This window comes from Gopherus evgoodei, chromosome 1, assembly GCF_007399415.2.
Source record: "Gopherus evgoodei ecotype Sinaloan lineage chromosome 1, rGopEvg1_v1.p, whole genome shotgun sequence".
Lineage (NCBI taxonomy): Eukaryota > Metazoa > Chordata > Testudines > Testudinidae > Gopherus > Gopherus evgoodei.
The window spans coordinates 255,171,274-255,194,612 of NC_044322.1; the positions used below are offsets into that span (position 1 = coordinate 255,171,274).

Genomic DNA, 23,339 nt, shown 5'->3' on the forward strand with positions numbered 1-23,339 from the left:
CACAAGGGGCGTTTCACCCAACATCCACGTGGGATGGCCGGGAAGAGTTCATGACGCTCGCGTCTTTAGGAACACTACTCTGTTTAAATGGCTGCAGCAAGGGAATTACTTCCCAGACCAGAAAATAACAGTTGGGGATGTTGAAATGCCTGTAGTTATCCTGGGGGACTCAGCCTACCCCTTGATGCCATGGCTCATGAAGCCATATACAGGCAGCCTGGACAGCAGTCAGGAGTTGTTCAACTACAGGCTGAGCAAGTGCAGAATGGTGGTAGAATGTGCATTTGGCCGTTTAAAGGCACGCTGGCACACTTTACTGACTCGCTCAGACCTCAGCCAAACCAATGTCCCCATTGTTATTGCTGCTTGCTGTGTGCTCCACACTCTCTGTGAGAGTAAGGGGGAGACCTTTATGGGGGCGTGGGAGGCTGAGGCAAATCACCTGGCCGCTAATGACGCGCAGCCAGACACCAGGGCGATTAGAAGAGCACACCAGGAAGCGGTGCACATCAGAGAAGCATTGAAAACCAGTTTCATCACGGTCCAGGGTACGGTGTGACTGTTGTGTTTGTTTCTCTTTGATAAACCGCTCCCTACTTGATTGACTCACTCCCTGTAAGCCACCCACCTTCCTCCTTCAATTACCGCTTGCTTTCTAGGGAAATAAAGTCACTCTTGTTTAAAAATCATGTATTCTTTTTTAATTCATTATAAAAAGAGGGAGAGAACTGACAAGGTAGCTTGGGTGAGGTTTGGGAGGAGGATAGGAGGGAAGGAAAAGGCCACTAAAAAAATGTCAAAATAAGGACAGCTTTTTGGTTGGGCTGTCCACGGGGGTGGAGTGGGCGGTTGCACGGAGCCTCCACCCACACGTTCTTAGTCATCTGGTGGCTGAGGAGGCTAAGGAACATGGTGAGGGGGGAGGGCGTTTATACAGTGGCTGCAGCGGCACTCTGTGATCTTGCTGCTGTTCCTAAAGCTCCACCAGACGCCGGAGCATGTCCGTTTGATCACGCAGGAGCCCCAGAGTTGCATCCTGCCTCCTCTGATCTTCCTGCCGCCACCTCTCATCTCGAGTGTCTCTCGTCTCCTCACATTCACTGGCATCTTTCCGGTACTTTGATATCACGTCCTTCCACTCATTCAGATGAGCTCTTTCATTGCGGGTCACTTCCATGATTTCTGAGAACATTTTGTCTCGTGTCTTTTTTTTCTGCCGCCTTATCTGAGAGAGCCGTCGGGACAGAGGAGGGAGACTTGAAAAATTTGGAGCTGCAGGAGGGAGGGAAAAAAGGGAGAGAAGTATTTAAGAAGATACATTTTACAGAACAATGCTTATACTCTTTCACGGTGAACAACACTATTCACATTACATAGCACATGTGATCTCACTACAAGGTCGCATTCTGCATCTTAATTTTGAGTGCCTGCAGCTCTGGTATTAGAGATCTCACAGACGCAGGTCCAGGCATCAGAATTCGGCTTGCATGCGGCCATGGTAAGCCATTGTTTTTCGGCTTCTGCAGCCTTCATATATCCAGCACCCTCCTTTCCCAAATAGTAAGCAAACCCGTTCAGTGCTGCTTCTTTCCTCTTAATGTGCAGCACCAGAACCTCCCCCCATCCAATTCTCTGGGATGATCGCTTTACCCCTCCCCCCACCACGCGGCTGGTATCATGGAAAATCACTGCTAGCCACCCTCCCCCCTACTGCGTGGCTAATAGCAGGGAAGATCCCAGCGAGCCAAACGCAAAAAAGCTCAGCGCCAGTCACCCATTCCCTCCTCCCCCTGCTTAGCTAAATGCAGGGAAGGATTTCTTTTAAGCCACAGGCAAACAGCCCAATCATCTTCTTCCCCTTAATTAAATTCTTGAATTACAACCAGGTTACTATGAACAATATCACTCTCCTGAGGATAACATAGCAAGATAAAGAAAGGATGTTGCTTGAACGCCAGCAAACACCGGGACCATACGCAGCTAGGCTTTGTCATGCAATGATACCAGATTACTTGCTACATGCATGGCGTGGTCAAGTGTCCTACCATGGAGGACGGAATAAGGCTGCCCCGCCCAGAAACTTCTGCAAAGGCTTTTGGAGTACCTCCAGGAGAACTTCATGGAGAGGTCCCTGGAGGATTTCCGCTCCATCCCCAGACATGTTAACAGACTTTTCCTATAACTGTACTGGCCGCGAATGCATCCCAAGTCCTCAGGGCAAATTAATCATTAAAAAACGCTTGCTTTTAAACCATGGTTTATATTTACAAAAGGTACACTCACCACAGGTCCCTTCCATGGCTTCATTGTGTGGGATAGTGGCTTGGGTGGGCAATTCTGTCAGGGTGAAAAAAAGTTCCTGGCTGTGGGGAGAACAGAGTGCTGTGTGCTCTCTGTAAGCTCGTCCTCATCTTCCTCCTCCTCATCTTCCCCGTCAGCAGAATTCTCAGGCATGGCTGAGATTACCATCCCCACCTCGGAATCCATGGACAGGGGTGGGGTAGTGGTGGCGGACCCCCTGAGAATTGCATGCAGCTCCGCGTAGAAGTGGCATGTTTTCGGCCCTGCCCTGGACCTTCCGTTTGCTTCTTTGGTTTTCTGGTAGGCTTGTCTGAGCTCCTTAACTTTCACACGGCACTGTCCTGAGTCCCTGGTATGGCCTCTCTGCATCATGGCCTTGGAAATTTTTTCAAATGTTTTTTCATTTCATCTTTTGGAATGGAGTTCTGTTAGCACGGAATCCTCTCCCCATATAGCGATCAGATCCAGTCCCTCCATGCAGTCCATGCTGGAGCTCTTTTTTGATTCTCAGGAGACTGCATTGTTACCTGTGCTGATGAGCTCTGCATGGTCACCTGTGCTGGTGAGCTCTCCACGCTGGCCAAACAGGAAATGAAATTCAAAAGTTCGCGGGGCTTTTCCTGTCTATCTGGCCAGTGCATCCGAGTTCAGATGGCTTTCCAGACCAGTCACAATGGTGCACTGTGAGATACTGCTCGGAGGCCAATACCATCGAATTGCGGTCACGCTAACCCTAATCCGACACAGCAATACCGATTTCAGCGCTAGTCCCCTCATCGGGGAGGAGTACAGAAATTGGTTTTAAGAACCCTTTATATCGATATAAAGGGCTTCATTGTGTGGAAGGGTGCAGGATTAAATCAGTTTAACGCTGCTAAATTCGGTATAAACGTGTAGTGTAGACCAGGCCCAAGAGAAGGTAGTGATAAGCTATTGAAAGCAGCTTAAGGCTGAGAACAGAAAGTGGTAAAGGAGGAGACACTCTGTTAGAGAATACGGGGGTAAAAAAAAGAGGGAGCTTGAGTTTTTGTAAACTGCTTTTTCTCATATGTATGCACAGATCACATATGAAAAAATTATGCAAAGCCCTTATCATGCCTAGAAATGTTTGTTCACTGCAAAAATGACCCTTGCATGGCTCAAAGCAATTCAACAGGCTCATTAAAAGAAACTGCATGTATAAGATTGACTCACTTCTAATTTTGTCTCACTTTTTTTTATTATAGTTCAAGAAATGTAGCATGTTAGGTGTGAAGTTTTTGTTCAGTTTTTCACAACAATTCTGGTATGCTGCCCCTCGCCTCAAAGTCTCATTATTCTGACTTTCAGATACTGATAGTATTTGCCTGTCATGAGTCACAGATCAAAGGAACAAACTCGGGAGTTGTTCATTCCTCCTATTTCACCAAGGTCAACCTTCAGTTTTCCACAATTTTTACACCTTCTTTCGAGACTGAGTTGATATAAAAGGATATAAATGATAAAACATCTCACTTTACAACTGAGGCCAAGTCAGTAAAAAAATTCATCCTGGAACCCTGACAAACATTAATGAGCAATCGGGATGAGAGAATTTTGAATCACAGAGCTCATAGCCCTCACCTCACCATCATATTTCAAAGAAAATCAGGATTTAATGGAATTTTATCCTAAATCATAGACCTAAAGCCCACCTAAGATTAGAAGAATCTCAGATTTTCTTGAGAACCTTACATTATTTAAATATCAGCTGGTAGAAGCCCATTTTGGCAATTGCTCCTGTCATAGTGCTTTCCCATTGCTACCAGAAGAAACAGCAGTGTGGTCCAGCACTTAGAGTCAATCTGCTGATCCTGCTGTATTGTAAAGGAAGCATTCTGTGCAGCGGCCTCAGGAAACAGACACAATCCACTATTCCTGCTAGGGATATTCTGCAAAAATGTTTTAAAAAAAATGCTGCTTGGCTATTAGGCCATTGAGTTTGCAACTGCGATTAATGTGCATGTTACACACTTATTTATGTAGGTTAGACAACTTAATTAGAAACTGATAGCAACATGAAGGGCAAAGTGCTACTGCTTCTGAACTGCTTCATAAATTGCACAGGATCTTATATTCAAGTGTGTACACTGAACAACAGGATTCCCCCAGATTAAACTGATCCAAAACAGGATGACATATAAGTCAACTAGAAAACTTTTTCATTGACTTGTGTCCATATTCATCATCTTCATTTTTATCCAAGGTTGTAGGCATTTATGGAGCTTTACAGATAGATAAAAGACACAATCCCGTCAATCAAGGCTAGGTATGGCATGACATGAAATAGCAAGAGATGGTATTAGGAAGAAGGAAGGAAGGGAAGTTTACATAGTACGAGGTTTTCGGCTCACTTATTGAACTGCATACATAATTTTAGTTGAGCTCATTATTTTGTATTTTCCTGTGTAATAAACGGGCATGAATGTGGAGTGACAGGCAGAAGTGAATTTTGAATGGGTTCTTACCTCACTGATGTTTGAATCATTTATCCGCCCTTGCATACTCATTAATTTTATCAGCTTATCTTTTATGTTGGGAGGCAAAGGCTTAATATCTGCAACATATCTGGAAATGTTCTTTGTCAAGCACTGAAGACACCTGAAATAAATGTACGTTAAAATTCAGTCATACAGAGGCACAATGTACTAGTACTACACTGAATTAAATACAATTATTAATTTAAAATAGGACTGTCGATTACTTGCAGGTAACTCAAGCAATTAACTAAAAAAAGAATCACGATTAAAAATATTAATCCTGATTAATCGCAGTTTTAATCACATTGTTAAACAATAGAATACCAATTTAAATTTATTAAACATTTTTGGATGCTTTTCTACATTTTCAAATATATTGATTTCAATTACAACACAGAATACAAAGTGTACAGTGCTCACTTTATACAATTATTTTTAGTATAAATATTTGCACTGTAAACATGATAAAAGAAAGTATTTTTCAATTCACCTCACATAAGTACTGTAGTGCAATCTCTTTGTCATGAAAGTGCAACTTACAAATATAGAATGTTTTTGTTACATAACTGCACTCAAAAACAAAACCATGCAAAATTTTATAGCCTACAAGTCTACTCAGTACTACTTCTCGTTCAGCCAATCGCTAAGACAAACACGTTTGTTTACATTTACGGGCGATAAGGCTGCCCACATTTTACTTACAATGTCACCTGAAAGTGAGAACAGGAGTTTGCATGGCACTGTTGTAGCCAGTATTGCAAGGTATTTACATGCCAGGTATGGTAAACATTCATATGCCCCTTCATGCTTCAACCACCATTCCAGAGGACATGCTTCCATGCTGATGATGCTCATTAAAAAAATAATATGTTAATTACATTTGTGACTGAACTCTTGGGGGAAAATTGTATGTCTCCTGCTGTTTTACTTGCATTCTGCCACACATTTCATGTTATAGCAGTCTCGGATCATGATTCAGCACAAGTTCATTGTAAGAACTCTATCATTGTAGATTTGACAAAATGCAAAGAAGGTACCAATGTGTGATTTCAAAAGAAAGCTACAGCACTCGACCCAAGGCTTAAGAATCTGATGTGCCTTTCAAAATCTGACAGGCATGAGGTATGCGGCATGCTTTCAGAAGTCTTAAAAGAGCAACACTTTGATGCGGAAACAACAGAACCTGAACCACCAAAAGAGAAAATCAGTCTTCTGCTGATGGCATCTGACTCAGATGATGAAAATGAACATGTGTCAGTCTGCACTGCTTTGGATTGTTAGCAAGCAGAACTGGTCATCAACATGGATGCATGTCCTCTGGATGGTGACTGAAGCATGAAGAGACATATGACTCTTTAGCACATCCGGCACGTAAATATCTTGCAACGCTGGCTACAACAGTGCCATGAGAATACTTGTTCTCACTTTCAAGTGACATTGTGCACAAGAAGTGGGCAGCATTATCTCCTGCAAATGTAAACAAATTTTCTTTTGTCTGAGCGATTGGCTGAACAAGAAATAGGATTGAGTGGCTCTAAAATTGTAAGCTCTAAAGTTTTGCATTGTTTTATTTTTAAATGCAGATATTTTTTGCACATAATTCTATACTTGTAAGTTTAAATTTCATGATAAAGAGATTGCACTACAGTACTTCTATTAGTTGAATTGAAAAATACTATTTCTTTTGTTTTTCACAGTGCAAATTTTTTTCATCAAAAATAAATATAAAGTGCGCATTGTACACTTTGTATTCTGTGTTATAATTGAAATCAATATATTTGAAAATGTAGAAAACATCCAAAATATTTAAATAAATTGTATTCTATTATTGTTCAACAGTGTGATTAATCACGATTAATCGGGATTATTTTTTTTATTCGCACAATTGTAATTAATTTTTTTAATCTCTTGACAGCACTAATTTAAGACATTAAAAGGAATCATATTACAGCTTTTTTTTAAAAAAACTTCTACTCTGCAATGCCCACTTAGTGGCCTGAAAATATAACAGATGTTGCTCTTGATATAGTCCTTTCCCATTAGATAGAAGTGCGAAGGGGGCATTATTCATGATGCATACTTCTCAGAATTATTGTTCATGCCTGAAGAAACAGTTTGTCCTTGCAGCTGGTTGTTCTTAATCTGAAGGCAGCACATTGTAGTGCATATTTGTACTAGAAACAATATCAACACATCCTGTTTGAGACACTTTTCTCTATGTTGTAAATTCACTGCTCCCTATCTTTCCCACCATCCATGTCTCACAATAGCTTTCTGTTTTGAGAGATTTACTGGTTTCTCAAATACTTATGAATTTACTTTGCTCCAGAACCATGTCTTAAACAGAGTAGACATATTTTGCTTTTTGAAACATCTATGAAAGAGTGCTGGATGAGGAATAATGGTGCTTGTGCAAATTAATCCCATACATTCACACCAGTAAATACTTACTTGGAACAGAAGGACCAGAGAACAATCAAATCCAAAAATGTGTAACGTCTTTATTAGTAAATGTACACTTGAGTATTTAATTCTGCTACAAGTGCACAAAATTCAATAGTGTCTTAAACCAGGAAGGCTTTAAATTCCAGAATGCTCCTATATTTTGGCAGGATCACTTCTCCCTCTTTTAAATAAGACAAGTTTAGTTCAAACATGCAGCAAGATAAGAGTTGCCAAATGAGATGGATCTTCTGGAAAATTCTCTTAAAACAACAAAAAGATGACACTTATCCAGATACCTTTAGAATGATGTCCAGAGGAAATATTTCAGTGATGCTGTTCCAGTTCAGCTGTACATGAAACAGTTTGCAGATGGAGGGGGAGACTTTCAAGCACATGGCCTACATCTCAGGGAGTGCTTCACACCTGGTTCGGTTCAGGCAGCATTTGCACATCAACTTCCCCAGAGGTTATTTTAAATTGCAGTCAAGGCCCTTTAGGAATCCCTTCAGCAGAGGCTGTCTAGGCATGTGTAGATTTAGCACGTCTCTGGGACATCTTGGCCATACCCTCCTCCAGAGCTAGCAGCACCCATTGCTTGGAATGTAACAGGTGACTGCAGACCCCACTAGAGGAGTAGAACTTGTAAGCAACTTGCATCACCACAACTCCTCCTCTCAGGTCCAGTGTGTCACTGTAAACCAAGGATGAATCTAACTAGCCAAAAATAAATAAATAAACAAATAAAATGGAATTTCCTTCCTGCATGAAATTCTGAGATTTTGAAATTTCATTTATTGCCAAATTGAGCCAAAAAGTCAAAATCTCAGAGTTGTTCATGAAATATTTTGAAATATTTGTTTTGATCTTATCAAAGCATTGTTTCAACTTTACCATTTTGATTATTATAATTACCAAAAGTTGAAATGATAAAATTAAATGTTTCAACCCTATCAAAACCCTTAATTTACTGTCTACAATTCTGGCAAAATCAATATGCTCCCAGAAAATGTTTAGCTGCTGGCCAATCAGCGACAAAACTGTTTCAACAAAGATTTTCAACCAGATCAACTCAGTAATGACAGCACACCATGAAGTCAAAGTCAATACTCCCATTTCATAGATAAGAATCTGAAGAACAAACTCGTCTCAGGCCACAGGTGGAAGCAGAAGAATATGGGGGAGGATGCGGAAGGAAGGAGAAGAGCGGTGATCTATTATTAGGGGTTCCTGGTTCTCCAGTGTTAGTACCTGTTAGTAAATATTAACGCTTTAATAGTTCTTTCTTTCTGTATATTTGATTCACTTATATATTAACTATTCTTTAGAATCTTTATCTTCAACAAAGAGTATGTCTGAATTCTAAGGCCCAGACACTATGTGCATATATAGCCTTGGGAAACTAATAAGGGATGATTGTTACGGCAGATGTTTTCTGTTGGGGAATCAACAAGGAAGAATGACAGTGGGGTAACTAGGACCCACTGAGAGAGATTATCTCGAAGAATTGTTAGTCCTCTCAGCTGTAAATAATCATGCCTTCACACAAATCAGGTAAACTGAGTATGTATAGAAAGAACATCACAACATATGTTTCTGGGAGGATATTCTTGGCAATGAGGTTTCCTCTGTTGGAACCCCTATATAACGATACTGGTATGGAAACTTAGTTGGGGGAATGAAAACAGAGTCCCTTCCAGAAGCAAGAGACACACATCCAGCTCTTAGTCTGACAGCAGTGACTATTTTTTCTGTATAGTGGTGTATTAATCTCTGATTGATAATTTTAGATTAAAAAATTCCAATTGAGCCTGTTATTTCAACAGTCTTGAGTCATTAACTCAGACACGCAACACCACCCATTACAACATAATACAGCAGTAACTAATGAAATCAAAATATTTGACATCCACTGACAAAGTATTACAAATCAATAGGGCTGTCAATTAATCACAGTTAACTCACGCGATTAACTCGAAAAATTAATCACACAACAATAGAATACCAATTAAAATTTATTAAATATTTTTCGATGTTTTTCTACATTTTCAATATTGATTTCAACTACAACACAGAATACAAAGTGCTCAGTGCTCACTTTATATTTATTTTTATTACAAATATGTATGATAAAAATGATAAACAAATAGTATTTTTCAATTCACCTCAAACAAGTAATGAAGTGCAATCTCTTTATTGTGAAAGTGCAACTTTAAAATGTAGATTTTTTTGTTGCATAACTGCATTCAAAAACAAAACAGTGTAAACCTTTAGCACCTACAAGTTCATTCAGTCTTACTTATTCTGCCAATTGCAAAGACAAACAAGTTTGTTTACATTGACAGGAGATACTGCTGACTGCTTCTAAGCCCTGGTCTAAACTACAAGTTTAGGTCGAATTTAGCAGTGTTAGAGCAATTTAACCCTGCACCTGTCCACACGACGAAGCCATTTTTGTCAATTTAAAGGGGACTTAAAATTGATTTCAGTACTCCTCCCCGACGAGGGGATTAGCACTGAAATCAACATCATCAGGTCAAATTTGGGGGTAGTGTGGACACAGTTTGACGGTATTGGCTTCCGGGAGCTATCCCAGAGTGCTCCATTGTAACCGCTCTGGACAGCACTCTCAACTCAGATGCACTGGCCAGGTAGACAGGAAAAGCCCCGTGAACTTTTGAATTTTATTTCCTGTTTGGCCAGCATGGCAAGCTGATCAGCACAAGTGACGATGCAGAGCTCATCACCAGAGGTGACCATGGAGTCCCAGAATCGCATGAGGAGGAGGAGGTTGAAGATAGCGCACAACAGGCAAGCGGAGAAATCGTTCTCCCGGATAGTACATCTCTTTTCGGCAACAAGCTTGTCGTATTCGGAGGTCATATTTGAAGTGGATATTTTCATAATGTCTTCCAAATGGTCGTCAGTCAGAGAAGAACATTGCTTGTTTTTATTCATGTTCATGATGGAAAATGTCTGTTCACATATGTAAGTGCTTCCAAAAATGCTGAACATTTTCAGTGCAACTTTGATAAGATTCTTGTATTTTTGATCATCCAGACTTTTGTAGAAGTCCCGCAGGCTGCTTTCTCTGTGCTTATTTTGGTAAGCTGCCGAACATTGAAGTTCAATAACTTCCAACTGCAAATCTAGTGGCACTTCCTCTGGATCCAGAGAAAAATGATCTTCAATCAACTTCAACTGGATGTCTTCTTCTTTAGACAAAGTAAGTCTTCTGTCAATCAAAAGATTAATGTGCTTTGGGTATATTTCTCCTAACTTGGGGTGTTTGTGCTGAGGGATACACTGGGCACAAGTGGGAAAGTGACACATTTCACCTTTTGACAGCTGACTTCTGAAAACTTACAATTTCATTTTGAAAGCTTTCACTGCTGCACACGTTTGAAATATAAGTTGATTTTTCCCCTGAAGTTGAATGTTGAGATCATTCAGGTGTACTGTAATATCACAAAAGAAAAAAAGAGATCTTGATTCCTGGACTCATTTTCAGGCTCTGGGAATTTTATGGGCCCATGTTCTAGGAATTTTGCTACCTCCTCTTTCAAAGCAATGAAACGCTGGAGCACTCTTCCTCGACTCAATCACCTCACTTCCGTATGGTAGATTAAGTCACTGCACTCGGCGTCTACCCCTTCAAGAAAGACTGGAAACGTGCTATGTTTTAGTCCTCTAGTACAGATGTAGTTTACAATGGAAACTACCACTTACATTACATGCTCAAATTTTAAGACTTTGCTACACAAAACCTGCTGATGTATAATGCGGTGATGTTTGGTTATTTATCTCCTGATAAATTCTCCAAGAAGAGTAACTGCTCCAACATTTTTTCCGCACATAGCTGGAGCACCATCAGTACAAATGGCCACCAAGTTTGTGAAATCTAATCTCGACTTATCATTCATGCACTTTATCACTTCACTGGAGATTTCTTTTCCGGTTGTGCGACCTGTCATGGAGCACATGCCAGCAAGTTCTTCAGTAATTTCAAAGTTTTTATCAATTCCTTCTAATAAAAATAAGAAGTTGGGCGGTGTCTTTTAAATAGGTGCTTTCATCCATAGCTAGGGAGCAAAAGCAGAATTCACTGACTCTCTGCTTTAACTGATCACTTAGATTGGTAGAAATGTCAGCTATTCTTCTCCGTACGGTCATGCATTATAGACTGACATTCTCAAATATTCCCCTCTTTTCTGGACATAACTCAGATACAGCAATCAACATACACTTTTTTAAAAGCTCACCTTCTGTGAAGCATTTCCCAGCAGCAGCAATTTCCTTAGAAATTTGAAAGCTTACTTTAGTAACCATATCATTCTCAGTGCTCACTTTCTTGAAAATTTGCTGTGCTTCACTAAGGTTTTTCGCTAAACTGGCTGCTTTATTTTTTTATTTGGGTTCAATTTGGTGAGATTGGGATGTTTGGTTTCAAAGTGCCACCGAAGGTTGTATTCTTTTGGAACGGCTAACGTTTCACGACACACAAGGCACAGTATTTTGTCTTTGAAAACAGTACGTATTTATTCGTCCATTCAGTATTGAAAACTCTGTGTTCTGATTCTAGTTTACTTTTTCTTTTCACTCATGGTATACATTATGAAGCCCAAGATTTTGTTGAATAAATTCACACACTAGGGAAATACTCAGAGTCACACACAAAGAGAAGAGATATCTCACGGCACATGGCACACTAGCAAGGCACTGACGGTGTGTGGAAGCCTGTAGAGGGGGAAAGAAACAGCACGCATAGGGTAACCAGATCACAGCAGTAAAATAGGACCCACCCTCTCCCCGCTCGGCCCCACCATTACACCCCTCTTCACTGCCTAGCCCCCTGCTGGCTTGCTGCATCCCTCCTAGTCAGTCCCCCACTTACAACTCGCCTCCTTTCACCTTCTCCCTCCCCTGCCAGAAACTCCCATGCCCACCCCTTCTGCTGACTCACTGCTCGCGTCTTTGCTCACCCACTGCTTGCCCACCTGCTCGCCCCTGACTCGCCGCTCACTTCCTTGCCCTCCCGCAAAGTATAAAGCCTCATTCAAAGACCCAGGGGTCACTATATTACTGCACACAGCAGTCAATCAATGCAGTTGTAGATAAATCTCTGCATTATGCATTTTTGTATAACTTTTATATGACTTTGTATTGAACCCTGGTAATATGTTATAGCAGGCCCCTAAGGTAGTATAATAAAGGTAAAAGAAAAATGTCTTCTTGCTAGAAGTAGAATAAGATCTTTCCCTCACTTTGTAATCAATTGCCCTGTTGAATGAATGAGGTGTGAATGAGGAAGGCATGGAAGGCAGGCAGATCCAGACAGCTGCAACCCTTGGAGAGGGGACAGGAGCCAGACCAAGGGCAATCAAACTTGTCAAGTGGGCTGACTAGAGAAGAGCAGACATACTGATGGCCTTGGGGGTTAGAAGCAAGCACCTTCCTTTGGGAACACCCTCTTTGCAGCATGGGGACAACCCCCAGCGCAGAGAAAAGCAGCAAAAAGTACCAAGAGACCCAGTCCCAGATTTTGAATCTGGGAGATTTGCATAAGGGGGAAGCTGCTATTGAAGTGAGGTGTCTCGCAGAAAACCCTGGGTTTCGTCTTTTCACCATCAGAGCATCGAGCCAGATCGGCAGAAGCCCAGCTCCACCCCTCCCCGATCTAACTCACTTGGCCAGTGAAGTTAAGGGGAGCAACTCATTGGTAACAACAGCAAGACGGAGTGTGTTTGTATGTGAGTGCATGAGTGTGTTGGTGTGTAATCAATAAACAGGCCTCAGGCTGAGTCTCTGATCAAAAATGATGCGTGGGTGAATTTTTCCACAACAAGGGGTAGGCTGGGTCCCCAAGGATAATTATAGGCATTTCAACATCCCCAGTGGTTATTTTCTGGTCTGGAAAGTAAGTCCCTTGCTGCAGTCATTCACGCAGACCAGAGTTCCTGAAGATGCGAGCGTCATGTACCTTTCCCGGCCATCCCACATTGATGTTGGTGAAACGTCCCTTGTGATCCACCAGTGCTTGCAGCACCATGGAAAACTACCCCTTTCAGTTTATGTACTCACTGGCTTGGTGCTCCGGTCCCAAGATACGGATATGGGTTCCGTCTATCGCTCCACGACAGTTAGGGAAAAGACAGTTGCAGCAAAGCCATCCACTGTGACCTGCACATTTCCCAGAGTCATTACCCTTGATGGCAGCATCTCAGTGATCGCGGTGGCTACTGGGATCACAGCAGTCCCCACAGTAGATTTGCATACTCCAAATTGATTCCCGATTGACCAGTAGCTGTCTGATGTTGCAAGCTTCAAGAGGGCTATCACCACTCACTTCTCAACTATGAGGGCTGCTCTCATCTTGGTATTCTTGCGCTTCAGGGCAGGGGAAAGCAAGTCACAAAGTTCCATGAAAGTGCCCTTACGCATTGAAAAGTTTCGCAGCCACTGGGAATCATCCCAGACCTGCAACACTATGCGGTCCCACCAGTCTGTGCTTGTTTCCTGGGCCCAGAATCGGCGTTCCAAGGCACAAAACTGCCCCATTACCACCATAATGTCCAAATTTCCAGGGGCCGTGCTTCGAGAGAAATCTGTGTCCATGTCCTCATCATTGTCGTCAACGTGCTGCCATCACCTCCTTGCCCGCTTTTGCAGGTTCTAGTGCTGCATATACTGCAGAATAATGCACGAGGTGTTCACAGTGCTCATAACTGCCGCAATGATCTGAGCGGGCTCCATGCTTGCAGCGGTACAGCACCTGCAGGTGAGCAGAGTGGCAGTGGAAGCGTGACGATGGTTTGCAGCCCTACTGCATCGTCTGCTGCCAGAGCAGGAGAGCAGAGTGGCAGCGGAAGTGTGATGATGGTTTGCAACCCTATTGTACCATCTGCTGCCAGCAGCACCCAGGACACAACAACGGTGGCTCAGCTGAGTAGGTTGCATGCTTGCCGTGGCATGGTGTCTGCACACAAAAAAGGTGCGAAATGATCGTCTGCTGTTGCTCTCACAGAGGGAGGGGTGACTAACGACATGTACCCCAAACCACCCATGACAATGTTTTTGTTCCATCAAGCAGCAGGAGCTCAACCCAGAATTCCAATGGGTGGTGGAGAGTGCGGGAACTGTGGGATAGCTACCCACAGTGCAATGCCCTGAAAGTCGACGCTAGCCTCGGTACTGTGGACACACTCTGCCGACTTAATGTGACTTAATGCACTTAGTGAGGACACACACAATCAACTGTATAAAATCGCTTCCTAAAAAATCGACTTATATAAATTTGACCTAATTTTGTAGTGTAGACATACTGTTATTTACAATGTCACCTGAAAGTGAGAACAGGAATTCGCAATACTTTTGTAGCCAGCGTTGCAAGGTATTTACATGCCAGATAGGCTAAGCATTTGTATGTCCCCTCATGCTTCAGCCACCATTCCAGAGGACATGCTTCCATGCTGATGATGCTCGTTAAAAAAATAATGTGTCAATTAAATTTGTGACGGTACACCTTGGCGGGGAGAACTGTATGTCTCCTGCGCTGTTTTACTCGCACTCTGCATATATTTGATGCTATAGCAGTCTTGGATGATGACCCAACACGTTCGTTTTAAGAACACTTTCACAGCAGATTTGACAAACGCAAAAAAAGTACCAATGTGAGATTTCTAAAAATAGCTACAGCACTCAACCCAAGGTTTAAGAATCTGACGTGCCTTTCAAAATCTGACAGATATGCAGCATGCTTTCAGAAGTCTTAAAAGAGCTACATTTCCATGCAGAAACTACAGAACCTGAACCATCAAAAAAGAAAATCAACCTTCTACTGATGGCATCTATCTCAAATGATGAAAATGAACATGCATCAGTCCGCACTGCTTTGGATTGTTATTGAGCAGAACCCATCATCAGCATGGACGCATGTCCTCTGGAATGGTGGCTGAAGCATGAAGGGACATATGGATCTTTAATGCATCTGGCATGTAAGTATCTTGTGACGCCAGCTACAACAGTACCATTTGAACACTTGTTCTCACTTTCAGGTGACATTGTAATCAAGAAGCAGGCAGCATTATCTCCTGCGAATTGTAACTAACCTTGTTTGTCTGAGTGATTGGCTGACCAAGAAGTAGGACTGAGTGGACTTGTAGGCTCTAAAGTTTTACATTGTTTTATTTTTGAATGCAGGTTCTTTTGTACATCATTCTACATCTGTACATTCAACTTTCATGATAAAGAGATTGCACTACAGTGCTTGTATGAGTTGAATTGAAAAATTTTTTTTTGTTTTTTACAATGCAAATATTTGTAATAAAAAATAAATATAAAGTGAGCACTGTACACTTTGTATTCTGTGTTGTAATTGAAATTAATATATTTGAAAATGTAGTAAACATCCAGAAATATTTAAAAAGAAATGGTAATCTATTGTTGTTTAACAGAGCGATTAATTATTTTTATTCCCACAATTAATTTTTTTTAATCACACCACAGCCCTACAAATTAATTTTTTATTCTCCAGTATTTGAGCAAATAAACTACCATCTTGGATCCTTGCATGACTCATAGTCTTTTTGTGTAGTTCCCCTTTTTGAAGTTAAACGCAACTGTGGTGGACTTCTTGGGTATTTCCTCCCCAACAAGGATGTTAAATTTAATTACATTATGATTGCTATTATCAAGCCGGTTCAGATATATTCACCTCTTGGACCAGATCCTGTGTTCCATGTAGGGGTAAATCAGGAATTGCCTCTCCCCTGGTGGAGTCCAGGACTAGCTGTTCCAAGAAGCAGTCATTTATGGTGTCTAGAAATTTGTCTCTGCATCCTGTCCTGAGGTGACATGCAGCCAGTCAATATGGGTATGGTTAAAATCCCCCACTGTTATTGATTTTTCTATTTTTGTAACCTCTCTAATCTCTGTGAGCATTTCACAATCACCATCCTGGTCAGATAGTTGGTAGTATATTCCTTCTGCTATACTCATTATTCAACCATGGAATTTCTATCTATATAGCTTCTATGGTACAGTTTGATTCATTTAAGATTTTTACTATACAAGATTATAAGATAAGCCTATAAGATTTTTACTGTTAGTTACTAACGGCAAAGTTCGGAGGAGGACCTAGCACATCATTTAGGAGGTGTCTCACGGTCTTGGCAGTCAAATGGGCCTTTTAAATGAAAGCTCATTGTTCAAATCCTCCTTTCATATTCTCTACCTATGTATGAATCAGTGTTCCTTCCACTTCTCTCTCTGGTTACAAGCCTACAAACCTCGCTCTCTTTAATCTTATAAAAACAACTTTAATTTGCCTAAGAAGAGCAAAGCTAATTATAACCAATTTTATCTAACAACTACCTTCCTCCTTATTTTTATATCAGGCTCCATCTTGCACTATCTATATTCCTTCACCCTTGTTAAAAATTTGGCAGCACATCAACACCTTATTCTATCCTGTACATTCTACAAATTCCTGATCTTCTCTTGGGCTCTATCCTTCTAAATACTAGTTTCTTTGTTTTTTTTGTAACTGAAGTGTTTTACAGGGATAGTTGTGTTCCACTTCAGCTAAGAGGAAGACCATAAAGACAAAAGCATAGTTTGGCGTTTCATAGAGAATATTGTTACCATGACTTCATTATTACCTCTCATTTCTCTCTCCCCCCTATCTCTTTGATAGCCAATTTGCTCTGCCTTTTTGGAGTGAGGGGAGCTCAGATACAATAATACATACAGTAATTGCCATGTTTTCATAAACTTTCATAAACAGTGAAAATACTATTATTCTGTATGGAGAGGTTGCAAAAATTCAAGTATCTTCTCCTCTTTGCTAATTTCTTACTGTTACTTCCACTGAGTTGCTGTCTAATGCTTCCTCTAAGAGTGGTTATGGTCAGTAAGATAAGAGTTGGGGCTTTTTGGATACACATTGCCTAAGTGTGACATATAGGTATTTGCCCCTCGTTTCTGTTTTGTTTCCAAACAAACTTGGACGGGTCAGTAATAAACATGGCAACAACCAAAGCTGATGGGGGGAGGGAGGGAAGAGAGAGAGAGAGAGATTGTGTGTGTGTGTGTCTGCACGCGCCCCAGTCCAACTTTCTGAAGGAAAACATTAACCTTTCCCCTAATTTTCCTGCAATGACCTGATAAACTATAAAATCACTCATTACATTTTTTCAACCATTCTGCTCCCTCATCCCTTCTTGCACCATTCCTGCCAGGCTTCTAAAACACAATTAAATAAGGCTCCTTTGTAGCGAACAGTGCCCCTTCAGGGATGTAATTTTTTTAATCCAAGGCCCAACACACATGCAAGCAAGTCTTCAGACCCAGCGTCTTAGCTGAAAGGAGCAAGTTAATATTAGTCTGTATTCCCCATCTAAGTCCACCTGTCTCTTCTGCCCAGGCTCTTCACCTCTTTATTGGGACACCCCTTGTGGAGTCAGGCCTACTGCCATCACCAGGGAAGGGGTTCTTCACTTGTCTCAGCGTCTCTGCAGGGGTCAAACTATTGCAGCTATTCTCTGGACCGGCGTATTTTGGAATCTGCTCCCTGCTCCAGCAACACCTCTCCTAGATTCCCTTTTCTGCTGAACTCTCTAACCAGCTCTCCTGACAAGTCTCTTTCCTCAGGAGCTTCCTCTCTAAGTATTGTGGAGCTCCCTGCCTGAGCCCTCATAAGTCTCTATGAGGCCCTGGTGTTCTATAGCTAATTAACTGCAGCACAGCCACCTAGGTAATTAACTACTGTCAGATGGATCTGGGTTGGCTCATTCTCCTTAGCAAAGCCTGTCACAGGTAGGCTAGTCCCTGACTCCCTGGAAATGGCCAGCTCCCGTAATACAAAATGTGATATCTAGGCACAATAAACATTAAGTTTCCTTGGAAACAGAATGATACGTTTAAATATATAATTTTCAAAATTCAGTGAACGTTATCCAAAAACTTTGTTGTCAAGTCAATCTTCAGTCTCAAACAAGTAATCAGTGCCCTGGCAAGATAAGTATACATGTTCAGTGCAATTCTATACCCATTGTTGTTACGCAGGACAAATGCCCAAGGACATGAAAGGACAAGGCAACATATTTACTAACATCAACAGTGAGGAAATCCTGTTATCATTTGGAATCAGAACCAGTGTTAGAAAGAACTCAGAGGTACTTGATTTTTATCCCTATATTCATTCCTCTGCAGACTCTGTTGCCTCTTTCCAAGCAGTCTGATAATGCCAAAAGTGGTCACCCTCAGGGCCGGTACAAGCATGTTTCGCATCCTAGGTGAAACTTCCACCTTGCGCTCCCCCGTGCCCCCACCCTGAGCCCTCCCCCCACGGCAGCTCCCTCCCTCAGCCCTGAGGCGCCCCCCCACGGCAGCTCCCCACCCTTCACCCTCCGCCCTGAGGCACCCCCCCGCCCCAGCTCACCCCTGCTCCATGCACGAGCAACCCAAGCACACCATGGCTGCTTCACTTCTCTCACCTCCCAGGTTTGCAGCGCCTAAGTTGATTGGCGCCGCAAGCGTGGGAGGCAGCAGAAGTGAAGAGGAGGTGGGGCAGGGGTGATCTGGGGTGAGGAGTTCCCCTGCATGCCGCCCCCCCCCGCTTACTTGCTGCAAGCAGCCCTCTCCATACTCCCCTGCCCCAGCTCCCTCCGCCTAAATGCCAGCAGTGACCAGGGCGGCTGAAGATCCGGCCGCCGCGGTCGCTGCCGAAGAAAATGGCACCCCCCAAATCCCAGCACCCTAGGCAACTGCCTAGGTCGCCTAAATGGTTGCACCGGTCCCGGTCACCCTTAGGTCATCAATTGCTATCAAGCCCACGTTGCTAGTAGCAGTGATCAAAAGTCACCTTCTAATAGTTTTTTGATGATTATAGTCTGGTTATCATTGAACAATTGTCCACATTACAAATGTAAAAGAAAAATAAGAGTAGGCCTTGTCATAACTTAGTCCCAGATTTGGACCTTAGCATCCAAAATATGGGGGTTAGCATGAAAACCTCCAAGCTTAGTTACCAGCTTGGACCTGGTACTGCTGCCACCACCCAAAAAATTAGAGTGTTTTGGGGCACTCTGGTCCCCACAAAAACCTTCCCTGGGGACCCCCAAGACCCAAATCCCTTGAGTCTCACAACAAAGGGAAATAAACCTTTTCCCTTCCCCCCCTCCAGGTGTTCCTGGAGAGATACACAGACACAAGCTCCGTGAATCTAAACAGAGGGAGTCCACCCTCTCTAATTCCAGTCCTGGAAACAAAAGCACTTCCCTCTTCACCCAGAGGGAATGCAAAGTCAGGCTAGTAAATCTAACACACACACATCTCCCCCTGACTTCTTCCTCCCACCAATTCCCTGGTGAGCTGCAGACTCAATTCCCTGGAGTTCCTCACTAAAGAAAAACTCCAACAGGTCTTAAAAGAAAGCTTTATATAAAAAAGAAAGAAAAATATATACAAATGATCTCTCTGTATTAAGATGACAAATACAGGGTCAATTGCTTAAAAGAATATTCAATAAACAGCCTTATTCAATAAGAATACAATTCAAAGCACTCCAGCAACTATAGACATGTAAATACAAAAGAACATATAAATCCCTATCTGATCTTTGGTACTTACAACTGGGAAACAGAAGATTAGAAGTCACTTCTCATCCGAGAGAGCATACAGGCAGAAGAACCAAGAACAAAGGACTCACACACAAACTTCCCTCCACCCAGAGTTGAAAAAATCCTGTTTCCTGATTGGTCCTCTGGTCAGGTGCTTCAGGTGAAAGAGACATTAACCCTTAGCTATCTGTTTATGACAGGCCTAAACTCTGGTCAAGAAAACTGTATATGTCAAAGGACAGAAGGAGAGAGTGAGGAAAATTGCCAAGTAAAGTAATTGCACCAGCCAATCTTAAGAAACATGTAGTTGCAACAGCAAATGTTAGGAAAGCCATTAATTGCAAAAGAACAACCTGTTAATAAACAGGAAAGCTTGTTTTGTCTGTACTCCTAATAAGGGAAAAATATTAATAAGGAAGTGGACTTGATTTAATGTTGCCTTTGAGCTATATAAGCTTCTATGTTCCTTTTGGGGGTAGAGCAGCCAGGCTGGTTGTCTCTTCCTGCATGCTTGTAATAAAGGATCAGGCTGTTCTGATCCAAACACAATGCGGGGTAAATTTTTCCACAACACAAATACCACTACCATATGTGGAACTTAACTGACAGGCTTATTGGCAGTCACAGCAAAGAAGCTAAGGATTCAACGGGACATCAACAGTGAGAGACAATATTACCCTGATCAGGAGTGAGGAACATAGACAGGACCATGGAGAGGAAAATGCTCTGCTATTACCTATTCCTGTTCTATGGATTAATAGAAGACTTCAGTCTTCATGGCTCTCAGACTATGAAATTCACTTGAATTAACTCAGACACCTTACCTCAGACTCATTAATGCATGAGTAAACATAGTGGCAGCTCTAGGTTCCCCAGTCCCATGGATTTGGCAGCTTGCCTGTGGGAGGTTCACCGGTCTTGCGACTTCGGCGTACCAGCTGCTGAACTGCCGCCGAATCCGTGGGACCAGCGGACCTCCCGCAGGCAAGCCACTGAAGGCTGCCTGACTGCCGCCCTCGCCAAGACCAGCAGGCTTCCCCCCACAGCTTGCAGCCCCAAGCACACGCTTGGAGCGCTGGTGCCTGGAGCCGTCGCTGAGTAAACAATCACCTTTTTAAGGTTTTAAACCGACAACAAGCTCCACACGGACAGACCCCAGCACCTGTGAAGATCCCTGGCTCTAGGAGTCTGTCGATGGAGGGTATGTCTACACTGCAATTAAGAACCCATGGCTGGCCTGTGCCAGCTGACTTGGGCTAGTGGGTCATGGGCTTAGGGGCTGTTTAGCTGTGGTGTAGTCGTTGCAGCTCAGGCTGCTGTCTAAGCTCTAGAACCCTCCTACCTTGCAGGGTCCTAGATCCTCAGCTCCAGCTCGAACCAGGCTCCAGCCGAAGCCTGAATGTTTACATTGAAATTAAACAGTCCCTTAGCCCAAGCCCAATGAGCCTGAGTCAGCTGACATGGACCAGTTGCAGGTTTTTATTTGTAGTGTAGATGTACAGATAGAGCTCACTGTATACTTCTGGTGGAATTCTGCGCCACTGCACATATGCAGAATTTATGTCCCCTGAAGATTTCTTTGCTTCCCTGCAGAAAAATGACTTTCTGACAGGGAAGCAAAGGGAAGCCATAAGAGCGGTCATACGACCCTCCTCAACATTACGTTTCAGGTATCCAGAGAGGTAAATCACTGTGGGGTAGGGGGCGGTGCTGGGAAAGACCCAGCTGGTGGCTCCTACCCTGCACTGGGCTCAGCTGCTAGCCCCGACTGGGTTGGGGAGGACGGGATGGGACAGGGCCCTGGGGTCTTTCCGGGGCAGGACTGGTCCTTGTGTGTAAGGGTTGTGTGCAGCCTCACCGCTGAGTCTGTGTCCCAGGGGGGGAGCTACGCAGTGATTTCCCATCTCTGTGCAGCTAGTGGCCTGTGCTCCTCAATGCCATGCTGGAGCCTCCACATTTATTTGACAAATAAAATTTTGCAGAATTGTAAAATATTGTGCGCAGAATTTGTAATTATTTGGCGCAGATTACCCTCAGGAGTAACTGCTGAATTGAGTCTTAAGTGTTTACAGGATCGAAGGCTTAATGAGACCGTATTAACTCAGCTTTCATGAAAATTCCCAGCCCCAACATTAAAATCTCCTCATGCTCCCTAAACTAAGCAAAAGTTATAATAAATAAAATAATAAATAATAAAAGATATTTTACCTCCTCATTAAAAATATTTTCTTGCACAAGGGCAAATTGATTTTGCAAAGCTAAATTAATGTAGTTTCCTGCACTTAATTTTCTTAACAAACTGAACAACAACAACAAAAAACCTGGGCTTCATTATAAACCCTGTGCATACAAGCAAATCTCACTGGCTCTGTTCTGATGTGACAGTTGCATAATCAAGTGGCAGAAATTTGAGAATACACAATCAAATACACACGCATTAAGTAGTCCGTCTAGACACTGCATATTCAAATAAACACATCTGAAGCAGCATCAATTATATTACAATTTCTATCCATATTTAATTTGTACTGCACCATAAAGGGTGTGCAACATATGAAATTTTAGACAAAGGTCAGTAGGACTTGCTGGGCACTGATGCTACTTAACATGAGAACTGATGAACAAAGTCTTTGCAGATATTTAGTGTAAGATGTAAACAAATAAGGCCGAATTCTGCTCCCACGTACGACAATATAAATCTAGCCTAATTCCCCTGAAATATTTGTATAGCTGAGAAAAAGAATTTGGCCTGTAGACTTGTTATACACAAAGACATGATGCACTGCAATGCTCTTCTTGCATGTTTTGTAAAACATCAGCTACAATAATAGGATGGGGAAAAGCTTCTTCGAAGGAGACTGGATTATTTGAAGAAGGGAGGAATGCAATTACAATGTGTATGGTTCTTGGAGACAACAAGGTGTGGGCTGTGGTGAGAGCAGGGCCCACTCTACATCTGAAATCTTACCAAAAACAAAAAGTGAGCAACGTGGACATGTTTTTTTAAATTGTTTTCATATATGAAAACATTTTGATCTTTTATATTGAGTCCTTTAGATTACAGTGTAAAAAGATATAAACAACAACATGAAAAGGAAGCAGAGGTGCAAGAACTTTTTTCTGTCAAACTCTGAGGGTATGGCTACATTTAGAATTTCAAAGCGCTGCCACGGCAGCGCTGTGGGAGTGCTGCCATGGCAGCGCTGTGGGAGTGCTGCCGCAGCAGCGCTTTGAAGTGTGAGTGTAGTCAGAGCGGCAGCGCTGGGAGAGAGCTCTCCCAGCGCTGCATGTAAACCACATCCCTTACGGGTGTAGCGTGCAGCGCTGGGAGCCGCGCTCCCAGCGCTGCTGCCCTGATTACACTGACGCTTTACAGCGCTGTATCTTGCAGTGCTCAGGGGGTTGTTTTTTCACAGCCCAGTTGCAGCGCTGTAAAGTGTGAGTGTAGCCAAGCCCTCAATCATGAAACACCTTTCAT

At 42.6% G+C, this 23,339-nt stretch overlaps 1 protein-coding gene across 3 annotated transcripts in view; it reads right to left on the reverse strand.

Moving 5' to 3' along the window:
* Positions 1-23,339, reverse strand: part of AMN1 (antagonist of mitotic exit network 1 homolog) — an 86,104-nt gene that overhangs the window by 57,921 nt on the left and 4,844 nt on the right. For 2 of the 3 annotated variants that reach the window (XM_030543506.1, XM_030543499.1), the window contains one exon: positions 4,788-4,920. In XM_030543506.1, the coding sequence (XP_030399366.1) occupies positions 4,788-4,920 (133 nt within the window). Of the gene's footprint in view, positions 1-4,787; positions 4,921-15,954; positions 15,991-23,339 lie in introns of those variants that run through there. The other variant, XM_030543514.1, reaches the window with a different exon arrangement.